Genomic DNA, 17,540 nt, shown 5'->3' with positions numbered 1-17,540 from the left:
ATGTGGATCAGCAGCTCCATCCTGGCCTCACTGTCCACCTTCCAGCCAATGTGGATCAGCAAGCGGGAGTGCTACCAGTCAGGCCCCTCCACTGTTCACCACAAATGCTTCTAAATGGACTGTGACGAGATATGTAGCCTGTGCTGCCTGAGTCAATTCAGAAGTATAAATTTGTCCCTGGAAAATGTATACATCTCATGCTAGACTTAGGAAACTGGAATAAGCCTTTGAAAAGAAATTTGTCAGGCTGGGTGCGGTGGCTCATGCCTGTAATCCCAGCACTTTTGGAGGCCCAGGCGGACGGATCACCTGAGGTCCGGAGTTTGAGACCAGCCTGACCAACATGGAGAAACCCCGTCTCTACTAAAAATACAAAATTAGCCAAGCGTGGTGGCACATGCCTGTAATCCCAGCTACTCGGGAGGCTGAGGCAAGAGAATCCCTTAAACCTGGGAGGTGGAGGTTGCGGTGAGCTGAGATCGTGTCATTGCACTCCAGCCTGGGCAACAAGAGTGAAACTCCGTCTCAAAAAAAAAAAAGAAAAGAAAAGAAAAGAAATTTGTCCTTGTAGCTTGGATCTGATGTCAGCACTGGATTTAGGATTTGTTGCTGATTTTGACCTTGTATTGAAGTTAACTGTTCCCTTGGTATTTAATACCTTGTACTTATCTTTGATTTAAACCCTTAGTACATGTGGCTCAGTCACTTCATAGCAGAGGTGAGAACATGCTTGTGGAAGAGAAGTCCGTGGCTTGGTGATTCTGCCTGACCTGCAGTCTCTCCATCTGTGCAGGGTACTAATGTGTCGGAGCTCAGTGTTCTAGAATTTGTCTAGAGACTGGCAGGAGCTTCTCCACCAGTTGTCATTTCTTTCTTGCCGGTCTGTGTTGCCGGTCTGTCAGGGTTGGAGAAGTCCAAACCTTAGGACCCAGTTTCCTTTCTTTCCTGATGTTTTCCTGCCAGGACACCAGTAGGCTGTTACTTGCCTTGAGCTGGAAGAAGTTTGCATTTACACTGTAAATGTATTCATTGTTTTAATTGATGTAAGGTTTTTATGCATAATTCTTAATTCTTTAAGAGATGACAACAAATTTTGGTTTTCTTTTTTTTCTGTGGCCAATCTATTTTTAACAACAATCCCAAGATAATTCAGTGGGGGAAAAGACCATTTCTATAAATGATGCTGGGACAACTGGATATCCACATGCAAAAGAATGAAGTTGGATGCCTACCTCACACCACATAAAAAATTAACTCAAAATAGATCAAAGGCCTAAAAGTAAGAACTAAAACTAGAAACTCTTAGAAGAAAACGTAGGTATACATCTTTGTGACTTTAAAGTAGGCAAGTTTCTCAAATATAACATCAAAAGCAAAGCATTGGTGGGGCGTGGTGGCTCACCCCTGTAATCCCAGCATTTTGGGAGGCCAAGGCAGGTGAATCACTTGAGGTCAGGAGTTCCAGACCAGCCTGGCCAACATGGTGAAACCCCATCTCTGTTAAAAGTACAAAAATTAGACGGGCATGGTGGCCATAGTCCCAGCTACTCAGGAGGCTGAGGTATGAGAATTGCTTGAACCAGGAAGTGGAGGTTGCAGTGAGCCGAGATTGCGCCACTGCACTCCAGCCTGGGAGACGGAGTGAGACTCCGTCTAAAAAAAAGAAAGCTCTACAAATGGCCAATAGGCACATGAAAAGATACTCGACATCATTACTCATCAGGGAAATGCAAACCCAAACCACAATGAAATATTACTTCACAGTTGCTAGAATGGCCATAATAAAAAATACAGATAAAAACAAGAATTGGTGAGGATGTAGAGAAACTGAAAGGAAATGTAAAATGATACAGCTGCTTTGGCAAGCAGTTGGGTGTTTCTTTTTTTTTGAGACAGAGTCTCGCTCTGTCACCCAGGCTGGAGTGCAGTGGTGCAATATCGGCTCACTGCAAGCTCCGCCTCCTGGGTTAACGCCATTCTCCTGCCTCAGCCTCCTGAGTAGCTGGGACTACAGGCGCCCGCCACCACACCCGGCCGCAGTTGGCTGTTTCTTTAAAAAGTTAAGCAGAATTTTCATATGACCCAGCAACTGCACTCTTAGGCGTATACTCAAGAGAATTGAAAACATATGTTCAAACAAAAACTTGTACATGAATGGTCATAGTACCATTATTTATAATATTCAAACAGTGGAAACAATCCAAATGCCTATCAACTGATGAATGGATAAACAAAATATATATACATAAAATGGAATATTATATGTTCATTAAAAGGAATGAAGGCAAGGCACAGTGGTTCATTCCTGTAATCCCAGTATTTTGGGAAGGTGAGGTGAGAGGACTGTTTGAGCCAGGAGTTTGACACCAGCCTGGGTAACATAGTGAGACCCTCTCTCTATTTAAAAAAAAAAAAATAGCTGGGTATGGTGGCATGTGCCTGTGATCCTAGCTACTTGGGAGGCTGAGGTGGCAGGATTGCATAAACCTGGGATGTCAAGGCTGCAGTGAGATGTGATCATGCCACTGCACTCCAGCCTGGGCAACAGCAAGACCCTATCTCAAAAAAGAAAAAAAAGGAATGAAGTACTGGTACATGGTACAACATGGATGAATCTTGAAAACATGCTCAATGAAAGAAGCCAGTCACAAAAGGCCACACATTATGCAATTCCATTTATACAAAGTGTCCATAATAGATAAATTCATAGAGACAAAAAGCAGATTTGTGGTTATTAGGGAAGGAGAGAATAGGGGAGTGACTGCCTAATGAATATGAGATATTTTTGGAGGGTGATGAAAATGTTCTGGAATTAGATAGTAGTGATGGGGCCGGGTGAGGTGGCTCATGCCTGTAATCCCAGCACTTTAGGAGGCCAAGATAGGTGGACCACCTGAGGTCAGGAGTTCAAGACCTGCCTGGCCAACATGGTGAAACTCAGTCTCTATTAAAAATACAAAAATTAGCTGGGTGTGGTGGTACACACCTGTAATCCCAGCTACTTGGGAGACTGAGGCAAGATAATAACTTGAACCCAGGAGGCAGAGGTTGAAGTGAGCTGAGATTGCGCCACTGCACTTCAGCCTGGGCGACAAAGCGAGACTCCTTCTCGAAAGAAAAAAAAAAAAGATAGTAGTGATGGTTATACAACCTTGTAAACATACTTTTTAAAACCCCAAATGAATTGTACATTTTAAAATGGTGAATTTGGCCAGGTGCGGTGGCTGGGATTACACCTGTAATCCCAGCACACTGGGAGGCCAAGGTGAGTGGATCACTTGAAGTCAGGAGTTTGAGACCAGCCTGATCAACATGGTGAAACCCTGTCTACTAAAAATACAAAAATTAGCCGGTGGTGGTGCATGCCTGTAGTCCCAGCTACTCGGGAGGCTGAGGCAAGAGAATCACTTGAATCTGGGAGGCGGATGTTGCAGTGAGCCAAGATTGTGCCACTGCACTCCAGCCTGGGCTACAGAGACAGATTCTGTCTCAAAAAAAAATTAAATAAATAAATAAATAAAATGATGAATTTTATGGCATGTAAACTATATTTCAATACAAATAGCAAAAGATTTGAACAGATACTTCACCAAAGAGATTATATAGATGGCAGATAAGCACATAAAATATGTTTAACATTTATTAGGGAAATGCAAATTAAAACCATGGTGACAAGAGGAACCCAAAGAGACATGATGACTAAATGTAATATAGTGCTGGGATGGAATCCTGGAACAAGCAAAAGACTATAGCCAAAAATTTAAGGGAAGCTGAATAATGTATGGACCTTAGTTAATAATAATGTATTAACATTGGTTCACTAATTGAGACATGTGGACCATACTAGGTATAAGATGTTGAAAAGAGTTAGTTTTGGGGGATGGTAGAACTATTCTGTATCTTGTGATGCATCTATACATATGTTAAAATTCATAGAAATGTACAATTCAGTAACTGACATTTACTGAATGTCAATTAAAAAATAAAATTTTAAAAATGACATGGAGGAACTAGAGAGAATTCAAGAGCCCATAGAACCTGGAGATTTGACCCCAGAAAAAAGAGAGGTGCACTGAATGAGATCCATGTTTCCAAAGTTTTCTTCTTCTTCTTCTTTTTTATTGAGACGGAGTCTCACTCTGTCGCCCAGGCTGGAGTGCTGTGGCACAATCTCGGCTCACTTTAAGCTCTGCCTCCTGGGTTCAAGCGATTCTCCTGCCTCAGCCTCCTGAGTAGCTGGGACTACAGGTGCGTGCCACCACACCCAGGTAATTTTTTGTATTTTTAGTAGAGACGGGGTTTCACCGTGTTAGCCAGGATGGTCTGGATCTCCTGACTCATGATCCACCCGCCTCGGCCTCCTAAAGTGGTGGGATTACAGGTATGAGCCACCACGCCCGGCCAAAGTTTTCTTCTTAGGGACACCCCAGTCTACACACTGTGAGATGCTAGAACTCATGCACAAAGCTATAGACTTCTCAGCTTAAGATATTGGTGGAGAGGCCAGGCACAGTGGCTTATGCTTGTAATCTCAGCACTTTGGAAGTCCGAGGTGGGTGGATCACGAGGTCAAGAGATTGAGACTATCCTGGCCAACATGGTGAAATCTCGTCTCTACTAAAAATACAAAAATTAGCTGGGCGTGGTGGCACATGCCTGTAGTCCCAGCTACTCGGGAGGCTGAGGCAAGAGAATCGCTTGAACCCGGGAGGTGGAGGTTGCAGTGAGCCAAGATCACGCCACTGCACTCCAGCCTGGTGACAGAGGGAGACTCCGTTAAAAAAAAAAAAAAAAAATATATATATATATATATCTATATCTATATATAGATATAGAGATATATATATATGTGGCTGGGCACGGTGGCTCACACCTGTAATCCCAGCACTTTGGGAGTCTGAGGCGGGTGGATCACGAGGTCAGGAGATCGAGACTATCCTGGCTAACACGGTGAAACTCCGTCTCTACTAAAAATACAAAAAATTAGCCAGGCGTGGAGGCGGGCACCTGTAGTCCCAGCTGCTTGGGAGGCTGAGGCAGGAGAATGGCGTGAACCTGGGAGGTGGAGCTTGCAGTGAGCCAAGACCGTGCCACTGCACTCCAGCCTGGGCGACACAGCGAGACTCCATCTCAAAAAAAAAAAAAAAACAAACATATTGGTGGAGAAAGTTCAGGGTTTCTAGAGCAACTGCAAATTGATGGAGGATATCTCTGAAAGGAGGAATTTTCAGAGACAAGATTCCCAAAATCTACGCATGAAATGTCTTCAAATTCTTGGATAACCCCTTACTACACATCCATGAAGTGAAACTCCAAGGAGCTCAGTAGAAAGCAGTAGTTGAAAGGCAGAAGGAACAGGGCAGGTGTTTCAGTTGCTGCATACTCCAAGGGAGGCAGAATTTGTGGTTCAATTTTCAGAAGTTTAAAGGGGCTTGGTAAATGCCTTGGACTGTCTACTGAAATCCCATAGAGGTCACACCTTAAAAGACTATATCCCAGGATGAAGGAATTCATCATAATAATGGGGGTAAAACTTTTAATAGAATCATTATAAAAAAGAGTTAAATTAGGATTCCACAAGTTTGATGCCTGCTAGTACAAAAATAAACATTCTTTAGGGGAAGCTAAAAGAATCCAGAATCTCTACACTGTATCATACTCAATGTCCATTATACCATTTTTTGGTGGGGGATGGGGGGCTGGGCTGCAGTGGCGTGCTCTTGGCTCACTGCAGCCTCCACCTCCCGGGGTCAAACGATTCTCCTACCTCCACCTCCCGAGTAGCTAGGACTACACGCGTGTGCCACCATGCCCAGCAAACTTTTATATTCTTTGTGTGGATGGGGTTTCACCATGCTGGCCATGCTGGTCTCAAACTGCTGACCTTGAGATCCACCTGCCTCGGCCTCCCAAAGTGCTGGGATTACAGGCTTGAGCCACCTCACCTGGCCACATTTTTTTTTAAATCCTAGGCAAGAAGAAAGAAGAAGAGGAAGAGGAAGAGGAAAAAAAGATAAAAACAGAAAGAAAGAAAATGTAGGTTGGGTGCAGTGGCTCACAACCATAATCCCAGTACTTTGGGAGGCCAAGGTGGGTGGATCACTTGAGGCCAGGAGTTCGAGACCAGCCAGGCCAACATGGCAAAACCCCGTCTCTACTAAAAATACAAAAATTAGCTGGGCGTGGTGGCTCATACCTGTAATCCCAGCTACTTGGGAGGCTGAGGCACGAGAATCACTTGAGCCCGGGAGGCCAAGGTTGCAGTGAGCCGAGATCATGCCACTGCACTCCAGCCTGGGTGACAGAGGGATACTCTGTCTCAAAATAAAAGAAAAAGAAAAAAGAAAGAAAATGTAATTCGACAATAAAAACGTCAATGGAAATAGATACCAAGATCAGCCAAATATTGGGGAAAAAAACTTTGAGGCAGATATGGATATTTACAAAAGACTTTAAAGAAGATAGCGATAATGAATAAATGGATAGAAAGTTTCAGCAGAGAAAAGAAAATTTGAAGCCGGGCGCGGTGGCTCAAGCCTGTAATCCCAGCACTTTGGGAGGCTGAGGCGGGCGGATCACGAGGTCAGGAGATCGAGACCATCCTGGCTAACACGGTGAAACCCCGTCTCTACTAAAAACACAAAAAATTAGCCAGGCGTGTTGGCGGGCGCCTGTATTCCCAGCTACTTGGGAGGCTGAGGCAGGAGAATGGCGTGAACCCAGGAGGTGGAGGTTGCGGTGAGCCGAGATCGCGCCACTGCACTCCAGCCTGGGGGACAGAGAAAGACCCCGTCTCAAAAAAAAAAAAAAAAAAAAAAAGAAAATTTGAAAAAATAGAAATTCTAGAACTAAAAATAAATAAAATAATATATTCAATGTGTGAGCTTAACAAGAAAATTGGGGGTGTCGGAAGAATGGGTCAGTGAAATCAAAGCAACATTGAGACACATCTTTCTCTGAAAACAATTGACCTATCGAACAATACTAAGGTAGTGGTATTTATTGGAGTTCTAGAAGAAGATGGGAAAGAAAATGGGGCAGAAAAAAACTTTAATGAAATAATGGCCCCAAATACTCAAATTTGGTAAGAGATAAAAATGTACAGATTCAAAGATCTCAGGGAACCACAGATAAATATGAAGAAAACCACTCCTTTTCACATCATAATGAAACTACTGAAAACAAAGATAAAGATAAGATTTTGAAAGCAGCCAAAGATAACACATGACAGTTTGGAGAACAACAACTTGAAAGATCATTGACTTCTCACCTGAAACTATGAAGTATAGACATACTGGAGAAAAATCTTTAAAGTGCTGAAAGAAAAAGGACAGTTAATACAGAGTTCTATGTCCAATAGGATGATAAATATAAAATAAAGGTGTTTTCGGGTAAAACTAAGAGAATTCATTGCCAGCAGATCTACACCACAAGAACTGCTGAAGGAAATTTTTCAGGCTAAGGAGAAATGCTATCAGAGAAAATCTTAGACCTTCAAGAACGAATGAAATCTTAGATTCGAGAATGAATGAAGAGGATCAGAAATGGCAAATATGTGAGGAAAAGCAAAATACTTTTTTATTCTCACTCTCTTTAAAATGCACAGGACAGCTTAAAGCAAAAAGTGTAACATTTCTGGGGTTTATAATGTGTGTAGTTATAATATATATATGACAAATACAGCATAAATGATGGGGCAGGAGATGGTGGTAAGTGGACCTATACAGTTGCAAGGCTTTTATGTTTTATGTAAAGTCATACAATAATATCTCTAAGTAGACTGTGAAAAGTTAGGTAGTTATATCACAATCTCTAGAGAAACCACTAATATAAGACAAAGAGGTAGAGCTAAATGTCAATAGATAATTAAAATGAAATTCTTTTTTTTCTTTTTTTTTTTTTGAGACAGGATCTCTCTCAGTTGCCCAGGCTGGAGTGTAGTGGCAGGAACCTGACGGGGCTCACTGCAGCCTCAACCTCCTGGGGTCAAGTGATCCTCTCACCTCAGCCTCCCAAGTAGCTGAGATGATAGGTGTGTGCCACCAAACTTGGCTGATTTTTGAAATTTTTTGTCAAGGTGGGGTCTCACCATGTTGCCCAGGCTGGTCTCCCAACTCCTGAGCTCAAGTGATCTTCCCTGCTCCACCTCCCAAAGTCCTGGGATTATAAGCATGAACCACCACACCCAGCCAGAATTCTTTTTAAAAAAATTTAAATATGCCAAAAGAGGACAAGAAAAGAAGAACCAAGAAACAAATATCAGAAGCAAAAGCTGAAAACAAATAAATAATGATAGACCTAAATTCAACCATATCAATTATTACATTACATATCTATGGACTAAACAGCCCAATTAAAAGGCAGAGATTGGCATGGTACATGGCTCATGCATATAATCCCAGGACTTTGGGAGGCCAAGGCAGGAGTATTACTTTAGCCCAGGAGTTCAACTCTAGCCTGGGTCACATAGCAAGACCCCATCTCTACTAAAAATAAAAAAATGAAAAAAGTAGCCGGGCATGGTGGCATGTGCCTGTAGTCCCAGCTACTTGGGAGGCTGAGGTGGCAGGATCAGTTGAGCCCAGGAATTTGAGGCTGCAGTGAGTTATGATCATGCCACTGCACACACTAGCCTGGGTGACAGAACAAAAAACTTTCTCTTAAAAAAAACAAAAACAAACAAACAAACAAAAAACTGAGATTCACAAAATGAAAAAAGCAAGAGATACATTTTAAACATAAAGACATAAAATAGATTGACAGTAAATGGATGGTAAAAGATATAGATGCGAATAGTGAGCATAATATCAGATAAAATAGACTTCAAAGCAAAAAGTATTAGCAGAGATACAGAGGAACATTCATAATGATAAAAGACAACAATCATAAAATATTTAACATAACAATTTAATCTCAAAATCCACAGAGCAAAATTTGACAGAATTAATGGGAGAAATAGATGATGCCACGATCATATTTGGAAGTCTTAACATCCCTCTCTTTTTTTTTTTAGATGGAGTCTTGCTCTGTCGCCTAGGCTGGAGTGCAGTGGCATGATCTCAGCTCACTGCAACCGCCGTCTCCCGAGTTCAAGCAATTCTCTGCTTCAGCCTCCCAAGTAGCTGTGATTACAGTTGCCTGCCACCACGCCCAGCTAATTTTTGTATTTTTGTATTTTTTATTTTATTTATTTTTATTTTTATTTTTGAGAAGGAGTCTTGCTGTGTTGCCCAGGCTGGAGTGCAGTGGCGCAATCTCAGCTCACTGCAATCTCCGTCTCCTGGGTTCAAGCAATTCTCTGCCTCAGCTTCCTGAGTAGCTGGGATTACGGGCACCCGCCACCATGCCCAGCTAATTTTCGTATTTTTAGTAGAGACAGGGTTTCACCATCTTGGCCAGGCTGGTCTTGAACTCCTGACCTCGTGATCCACCCGCCTCGGCCTCCCAAAGTGCTGGGATTACGGGCATGAGCCACGGCACCCGGCCAACATCCCTCTCTTAACAACTGACAGAAAAACTGTACAAAAAATCAGTGAAGTCATAGATGATCTGAACATTATCAACTACCGTGACCTAATTGATATTTATAGTATACCCTAATCTGCAAAATAAACATTTTCAATTACATATGGTATGTTCATGAGAGTAGACCATATGTTACTCCATAAAGCAAGCCTCAATAAATTTAAAGGGATTTAAATCATTCACTGTTTGTTCTCTGACCACAACCTGGGGATGTGGCAGGCATCTGAGCACACTGGGGGTCAGTGGAAGGAGAAGAGCCAGTTCAGAGAGGAGGCACAAGCAGGTCTGGGTAGGACTGAACACCAGGAGGATTGAAGAGGCGGTGATGGGGGCACCAATTACCCACCTGGACCCCAGCCTCAGAGCTGCTAGGAGGGACTGCTGCTGTCAGACTGGCCTGGGCAGTGATGATGAACAGGGCCCCAGGGCTTCCCTCTTGGTCCCTTTATCTGCCTGAAGGATGGACAGCTTGTCCTTCCTTCTCTAGCCACAGAAGAAGAACGTCTAGCAAGGTGTGAGCATGGCCACTGCAAGGTGAGCTAATTGGGTTGGGGGCTCAGATTTAAGTGGGATTGCTCTGTGCCAAGAGGGAAGGGATAACCCAAGGCTCTGTATGGGAAGGAAGAAGGGCTGAAGCAAGGTGTGCTAGGGAACTGCCTACTCCCTGATGCTTGTTCCTGCTGAAGGTGGCTGGCTAGGAGCAGTGATCCCAAAGCCCTGCCTTCCACAGAGGGACACTTTGTCCAAGGTTAAATGGAAAGGTGAGGAGAGGAGCTGACAATTTAGGGTTGTCACTAAATTGCGTTGACCCCACTGGTTGGGGTCCTGCAGGGGCCCAGTTCTGGGGAAAGGCAGAGCCCTGGGCTTCAGAAAGACTGCCTGTCACCCTCACAGCCAGCTGCAGGACCACCCTCATTACCTTGCTCTGTTGAAAGCCTCAGTCATGGTGAGGGGAGGAAGAGCTCAGGCCCCCAGCAAGAAGTCCCCATAGGGTGGGTGGCATGATCAGGCCAGGTGCCCCAGGAGTGGGAGTCTCTGTTCCCTGGGCTCTTCAGCTCCAGGGCCTTGCCCCCTTTTCTTTCTCACAAAGAAAACGGTGGCTTGACTCAGCGAAAACTAAGGAGAAGGGTAGCTGTTTCTCCAGGTCAGGAAGAATATGGGGGTCAGCACTTCCTGGCAGTTGGGTCTGGGGAAGGGGGACCTCACATGCCAGCAGTGTGAGAAAGGTGACACTGTACAGTGGTGAAGGACACGGGCACTGGAGCCAGACCACTTGGCCTGAATACTGGTTGTGCCACTTACCAGCTTGTAACCTCTCCAAGCCTCAGTTTCCCCATCTGTAAAATGGGAAGTATTAACATCATCTGCTTCAAGTCATTATTGTTAGGGCTAAATGACGCTTTAGCACAGCTTTTGGCAATAAATCATTATGGATGGAGCACCACGTGTGGACCTACATCCTCTATCTGAAGGAGCATGTCCTCATTAGACCTAGACTCAAAGTCTAGCGCCCAGCTGATGGTGGCTGAAGTGCCTCCCCACCCCCACCAGCACTGGGGAACTTTCAGAGGGAGAGTCGGGGTGGGGCCCTGCTCCCCAGGGCCTTTCCATCTAGGTGATTCCCTGAGAGCTCTGGGGCAGAGGTCACAGGGAGGCCGCCAGCCTCTGAGGGCCCATTGTTCTTCTCTGAGCTGGGAAAGATGTATTCTCCCCACCCTTCCTCTCCACACCCACATCTGCATGCTTAGGGGCAGACTTTAGATAAACAAACCTTGCTGGCTAGCCTTACCCAGCCCACAGAGAGCTCTTACTGCCTCACAATGGCCCTGTGATGTCCAGCCCTTTGAGCTTATTGTCCCTAGTTCACAGGAAGTTGAGGCCCAGAGAGAGGAAGGGGCTGGTTTGATGTCCCATATAGAGAGGTGGCACAGCCAGGGCTGGGTATCCCAGTCCCGTGTCATGTCCAGCATTTTAGTGCAGACTCACATGCACATCAAATGCACAACCATGCACTGACAGACAAACAGTTCCACAGGAAGAGTGCACAGCCAGAGGGAGAGAGGAGAGAGGCTGGACAGCCTCTGTCCTCACCTCCTCAGTGGCCACGTGGTGACGGCTGGGTTTTTTTTTTTTTTTTCTCCCTAGATGAGCTTCATATCTCAGGTAACTGGAGAAGTCTTCAGCTTGTCTTGTCCTCTCCGCAGGTGGGGTGCCCACTGCCAGAACAGTCTGCCCTCTTCCATAGCTGTAAACCTCTGCTTGGCCCAGCAGGAGTGAGGGTAGAGGGGAGTAGGGTTCAAGGTGCCCTCACTACCTAGTAGATGGTAGGAGAGCATGACCAAAAGCCAAAGAGCTGTTTACATGACTGGGTTCTCCCTGTGGCCTTCTGAGATTGCGGGAGATGGAAAGGGGGAGACCGGATCCTAGGGGAACCCAATATTCAGGTTTTCCTGGGTTCCTGAGATGCAAGGTTTCCAATTTTAACACATGGGAAGTTGTAGGCAGACTGGGATGAGTTGGTCACCTGGGTCTTCCACAGCTACCAGTCTGAGAAAATGAGACTCACCCAGTAATAAGCAGAAGATTTGGCTGGGGGAGGTGGCTCATGCCTGTAATCCCAGCATTTTGGGAGGCCGAGGCAGGCAGATCACAAGGTCAGGAGTTCGAGACCAGCCTGGCCAACATGGTGAAACCCCATCTCTACTAAAGATACAAAAATTAGCCGGGCGTGGTGGTGGGTGCCTGTAGTCCTAGCTACTTGGGAGGCTGAGGCAGGAAAATCACTTGAACCCGGGAGGCGGAGGTTGCAGTGAGCCGAGATCGTGCCACGGCACTCCAGCTTGAAGACAGAGCAAGACTCCATCTTAAAAAAAAAAAAAATGCAGAAGATACTATGGAATGGGCCAGGAGAAAAAGGAAGGATCAGGGATGGGAGAGACACAGTGAGCCACACAGTAGCTGGCATTCTGCATGGTGGGCCTGGGCAGCCTGGCTCTTCATTTGCATATGGGTCTTTCCCACCCCAGTCAAATCTGCTGGAGCCAATTCTGCTCCCTTCCAACAAAGATGCCCAGACACCTGGCGGTAGTGTGTTGCTTCCTGCTCCCAGCTTCTCTAACACCCCTGGAGAGCTCCATTACCACAGGTCTTACCTTCACCCACTTTCCCAGGCTCTTAGATCAAACATCAGGCACAGTGCAGGCAATGGGGCCATCCTCCCAAGTCCCAAAAGCCTTCTGTTTCCAGTAGAGATGGGAGAAGCTTGAACTAAGCAGGTTTCTCACTTCCTTATGGAGGAAGAAGAGCTAAGAGAGGTGACTGATTTTAGTACAAAGGGCACAGGGCACAGAAACATGCAGGAATACATTAGCTGCGTGTAGTCCAGTGATGTATAGCCTCTGTAAACCTGTTTCCTTATCCTGAAAATGGGGACATTGTTCCTATCTTGTGATTGTATTAAGCATCAAATGAGCAGCTGCTCAACAGAGGTTGCTGGAGAGGTTCTTCTCCACACAGATCTAGGAGGAGATGCTTGTCCTAGGTCCAAATCTCATCCAGGTTTCCCTATTTTTTCAGGTCTTCTGCTCAACTCAGGCACCAGCTGACACCCACCCAGTCCCTGGTGTTGCCTTCAGGAGCAGTGGCAAGATGGGAGCTGGTTGGGGAAGGGGATCCTAGAGCAGGGGGGAGGAGGAGAGAATGGAATGGCTGGACTTTGAGATGAGAAGACAGTTGGATGGGGAGGAGGTACCATTTGCTGGAACTGAAGGGTTCTCAGTAGGGGCTCGAGGCAGGATGTATCTGTGATATCTGGACCTCTGGAGTCCCTTAAGCACAAGGAGGCAAGTGTGTGGCAGTGAAGACATTCTGCCTTGGGCCAAGCCCAAGACAGGTCTCCCTGAGCCCTGGGCAGACCATCCGACCTATGGTCAGTGGAAGGACCCACCTCCTCCCTATCCCGGGCCTGTGTAAACGCCAGGAAGTCAGGTTCCTTTCTCCATGCGGGCCCTGACTGGGGGCAGTCAGCACCATTAAGTTCTACCTCTCTGAGGCTTCCCTGGGTCAACACTTCGAGGCTGTGTAGTTGGAGGGTAGGGAGCCTGAGCCAGGAGACCTCTTCCTGTTCAGGCTGATGTCCCCCACCTGACGCTGGTGCGGGGCCCACGTGGGCGTATACTGCGGCCATGGAGAGATCATCCACTTTGAGGGTGAGTGCCTCCAGCAGAAACACAGGCCCAAGTCTGCAGAGGCTGCCCAGCCAAGCCACGCCCCACCAGTGAGCTGGCTACTCGGGGATAAAGACTGAAGTCCCAGGCTGGGGGTACGTGTCTCTGAAAATAGGGTTTGGGCACTCAGGGTCCCTGAGGTCTCGGGAAATGGGGGTGCGGGATCACAGGGCATAGGACCTAAGCCTGGCTCTGATCCGCACCCCTCTGGCGATCCCCGCAGGCAAGAACTCAGGAGGCTGTGGGCTACTGGGAAGTTTCTGAGCTTCTGGAAAGGCATCGTATCCAAACAGGGGCAGCGGCCGCTGCTGCGCTCCTGCTGGCGCGTGCTGCGCAGAGTGAGCGAAGCGATGGACGCGGACCCACCATCCTATCACGCCACGCGCAGCAACTGTGAGCACTTTGCACTGCGTCTGCTCGCCCCAGGTCCCAGCCTGGACCCCCGGCAAATAGACGGGGGCTCCAGCAGCTCGGTGAGTGTTGCCCAGCTACCTACACAGGACCCATCCCACCTCCTGAGCAGACTAGCCAAAGCGCCTTACAAACGCGCAACTGCAAAATCCAGGCCCTTCTCTCCCTACTCCCCACCCAGGCCAGTTTTCTCCAAACTCAAGATCCACTTTTCTCTGGCAGGCACAAAGCCACCAGAACCAAGTAGACCCACCCACTTGTCTAGGTTATCCCAATAGAACCTTCCCATTACCCCAATAGAACCTTACCCCAGTAGAATTACCCCCAGTAGAACTTCTCTACTGAGCCAAGCTCCACCTTTCTGGGCCCCACTCCTTCCCAGGTAGGCCTGCCAATTCTGGCCATGGAGACTTCGGGATGCTAGTTACAGACTAAGACTCAGGCCTTAGGAACTCCTCCAGCCCCCATGCCCAGCTAAGAGACTCCAGCCACCTAAACTGATGCCCCAAACTCGGGCCCAACTGGATCCTACCTCTTCCCCCAGCCCAGTTCACTACTTTCCATCTGATCCAAGCCCTCCTTCCTTGGGCCTAGGGGTCCCTCGGGCTAAGGAGCTAAACTGGAGGGCTCACATGACTCAGGAGTCCTGGTGGTCACATCAGACCCTTTCTCTTCCTTTTCAGGTGTCAGTGGACGTGGACGTGTCCCCGGATTAGGCATGACCTTGGCCCTCCTGGGTGGACGTGGAGGCTTCAGAAAGATTCATTAAACTACTTTCCAAAGTTTAATGAGATGTTCACCGTCCTCTATATCCTGTTCCCCATCTCTCTAAGTCCCCAAGGGCTCCTCGGAGCTCCCTGACCTTAATTCCTTAAATTCCGCCACCTCCAGGAAGCTCCTCGGCTTCCTGCTGCTAAGCCAGATTTTGTAGGAAAGGTGGGGCAGGAAAGGGAGCGTCCTTAGGTATCTGAGGCCAGTCCTCGGGTGCGGCCTCTTCCCGCTCTAGACCCCTTCCCGCTCTAGAACCCCCCAGCCTGCGGGCACAGCCTTCTCACCAGATCCCCGCTTTCCCTCCACGGCGTGGGTGAGCATCCGCGCGTGCGTCTAGGGAGAGCGGAGCCCCAGAAGACCGTCCCGCCGAGGCCAGGTAGTAGGGGGTGGGGGCAGGTGTTCCGCATCCCCTGGAAGACGGTCCCAGCGTCCGTCCAGCACCCTCGCCCACTTTCAGATCTGGAGATGAGCCAAGACGCTTTAAAGGGCAGAAGACGCCCTGAAGAGAGGGCATTTCCTAGGGATGGGCGGGGCCAGGCCCTGCCGCACCGCCCCTGTCACCTCCTCGCGGACACGCCCTCCGCTCGGCTGGCGCCGGTGCCTTTAAGACCTCAGCGCGCGGCCCTGATTGAGAAATCCGCGCGCAGCCTCCGCCGCCGCACACTGCGGTCTCTGCTGAACCCCTGCCGCGCCGCCGCCCTCGCCAGCCCGGACCGGACCAGCCCGCGTTCCCTTCCTCGGCTTCAGCCGGCCTCCGGCCCCGCAACCTCCTCCTCGGCGAAGTCTCCCTGGCCGCCCCATGTCGGCCGCCCCCGCCTACAGCGAAGACAAGGGCGGCTCCGCTGGCCCCGGGGAGCCGGAGTACGGCCACGACCCCGCGAGCGGCGGCATCTTCTCCTCCGACTACAAGCGGTGAGGGAGCCCGCCAGGAGGCTCGCGGGAGGGCTGCGGCCGGGGCCGGGGCGAGGCGCGCGGGCACCATGGACAGCGCCCGGCCCCAGCGCCGGCCCCGCCCCGGCCGCGCAGACCGGAACCCCGCCCGGCCCCCTCTTGCGGCCTGGAGCCCCGGCCCAGCGCGGGCAGCGCTGGCACCCTGGCCCCAGGGGCCGGCCTAGGACACGGCGGGGGGCAGATAGGGGCTGGCGGGGGATGGGCCAGCTCAGTTTCGAGAGGAGAAACCCTCCGGTTCCAGGTGTTTCTCCGGTTTGCGGCGTTGCGTTACGGGTTCCCTTCCTTTTTCGTGCTAGGCGGGTTGGCTTCCCAAAAATGTGGGGGAGGGGTCTGAGTCAGCGAACTTGAGTTTGAGCCTGGGGCCTCTTCAGGAAGGCGGGCCCTGGATGTGCTTGCACAGCCTCCCAGCCTGGCCCTGCTGCAAATTCATTTCCCCTCCCTCTGGTCCCCATCTCCATCTGACCCTCACATTCCTGCTCCTGGCATTGCCCCTGTAGTTCAGCTCCACCTTCACGCCCTCCCCCACCTTTGATTCGTTCGTTTGTTTCTTCATTTGTTTATTCGTAAATTCTGCAACAAGCATTCATGAAAAGCCAACTGTGTCGAGTCCTGAACTAGTCACGGAATACAAATGTGAACATGAGACCCTTCTTGTCCTCAGGTTGCTCTAGAGGGGAGCACAGATGAAGAAGCAGTCAGGGACAGTCGAGTGTAATGGGGGCAGTGGGAGCAGGGAGAGGACCTAGTCTCTGGCGCCGGAGAGAAGGGAGACAGGAGCGTGAGGTATGTTCCAGGCAGAGGAAAGGGCTTTCAGGAAGGTTGAGAGCCAGGCCACAATCTGTGTGAGCCACTGGACTGACCAGAAAAGAGGGTGAGGAGGACTCCTGAAGGATTCTAAGCAGGCGACATAATCAGATTTATATTTTAGAAGGATGTCAGGCTGCTGCATTGTGGAGAAGAGACTGGAAGTGGGCCAGATTGAGCAAGAGACGAGCGAGGTGGGTCTTGAAGTTCACAGGCCTGGCATGATTGTGGCCTAGACCAGGGGAGAGGCAGAAGATTTGAGGCGTGGAAGAGGTGGAAGCCTCAGACCTGATGATTAATTGGATATTGGGTGGGGGTTTAGAGGGACAGGGGGAGAAGATGAGGATTTTCACGCACGTCTGTGTGAAGAGACCACCAAACAAGCTTTGAACAATAAAGCTTTTTAATCACCTGAGTGCAGGCCGGCTGAGTCCGAGAAAAGAGTCAGCGAAGGGAGATAGGGTGGGGCCATTTTACAGGATTTGAGTAGGTAGTGGAAAATTACAGTCAAAGGGGGTTGTTCTCTGGCGGGCAGGGGACACAAGGTGCTCAGTGGGGGAGCTTTTGAGCCAGGAGAAGGAATTTCACAAGGTAATGTCATCAGTTAAGGCAGGAGCAGGACATTTTCACTTCTTTTGTGATTCTTCAGTTACTTCAGGCCATCTGGATATATACGTGCAGGTCACAGGGGATATGATGGCTTAGCTTGGGCTCAGAGGTCTGACATTCCTGTCTAATTTTGTTAATAAGAAAAATAACATAAAATAGTGTTGAAGTGTTGGGGCAGCAAACATTTTGGCAGGGGGGTGGTATGGAGAGATACTGCTTCTCCATAGCCTTGAAGGGCTGCTT

The 17,540-nt window shown here is 48.6% G+C and overlaps 1 protein-coding gene and 2 long non-coding RNA genes across 5 annotated transcripts in view; all 3 read left to right on the top strand.

Annotated features, from left to right (window-relative positions):
* The window catches only part of LOC131381177 (uncharacterized), a 33,971-nt gene extending 23,874 nt beyond the window's left edge, over window positions 1-10,097 (top strand). The window contains exon 4 of the long non-coding RNA XR_009209723.1: window positions 9,014-10,097. This is a non-coding gene — a long non-coding RNA (uncharacterized LOC131381177). The remainder of the gene's footprint in view (window positions 1-9,013) is intronic.
* A 2,078-nt stretch (window positions 10,098-12,175) lies between these two features.
* Window positions 12,176-14,912, top strand: LOC131381178 (uncharacterized). Its single transcript, XR_009209725.1, has 3 exons — window positions 12,176-13,846; window positions 13,975-14,224; window positions 14,846-14,912. It is a non-coding gene; the product is annotated as an uncharacterized LOC131381178 (long non-coding RNA).
* Window positions 14,913-15,490: 578 nt separating this feature from the next.
* Window positions 15,491-17,540, top strand: part of AP3B2 (adaptor related protein complex 3 subunit beta 2) — a 51,583-nt gene continuing 49,533 nt past the window's right edge. The window contains exon 1 of one of the 3 annotated variants that reach the window (XM_058427647.1): window positions 15,491-15,845. In XM_058427647.1, the coding sequence (XP_058283630.1) occupies window positions 15,733-15,845 (113 nt within the window). In that variant the 5' untranslated portion in view covers window positions 15,491-15,732. The remainder of the gene's footprint in view (window positions 15,846-17,540) is intronic. The other 2 variants (XM_032174340.2, XM_032174339.2) reach the window with 2 other exon arrangements.

Source organism: Hylobates moloch, unplaced genomic scaffold (genome assembly GCF_009828535.3).
Source record: "Hylobates moloch isolate HMO894 unplaced genomic scaffold, HMol_V3 SCAFFOLD_14, whole genome shotgun sequence".
NCBI lineage: Eukaryota > Metazoa > Chordata > Mammalia > Primates > Hylobatidae > Hylobates > Hylobates moloch.
The sequence above is the reverse complement of the archived record's forward strand: the minus strand, read 5'-3'. Positions and strand labels throughout refer to the sequence as shown.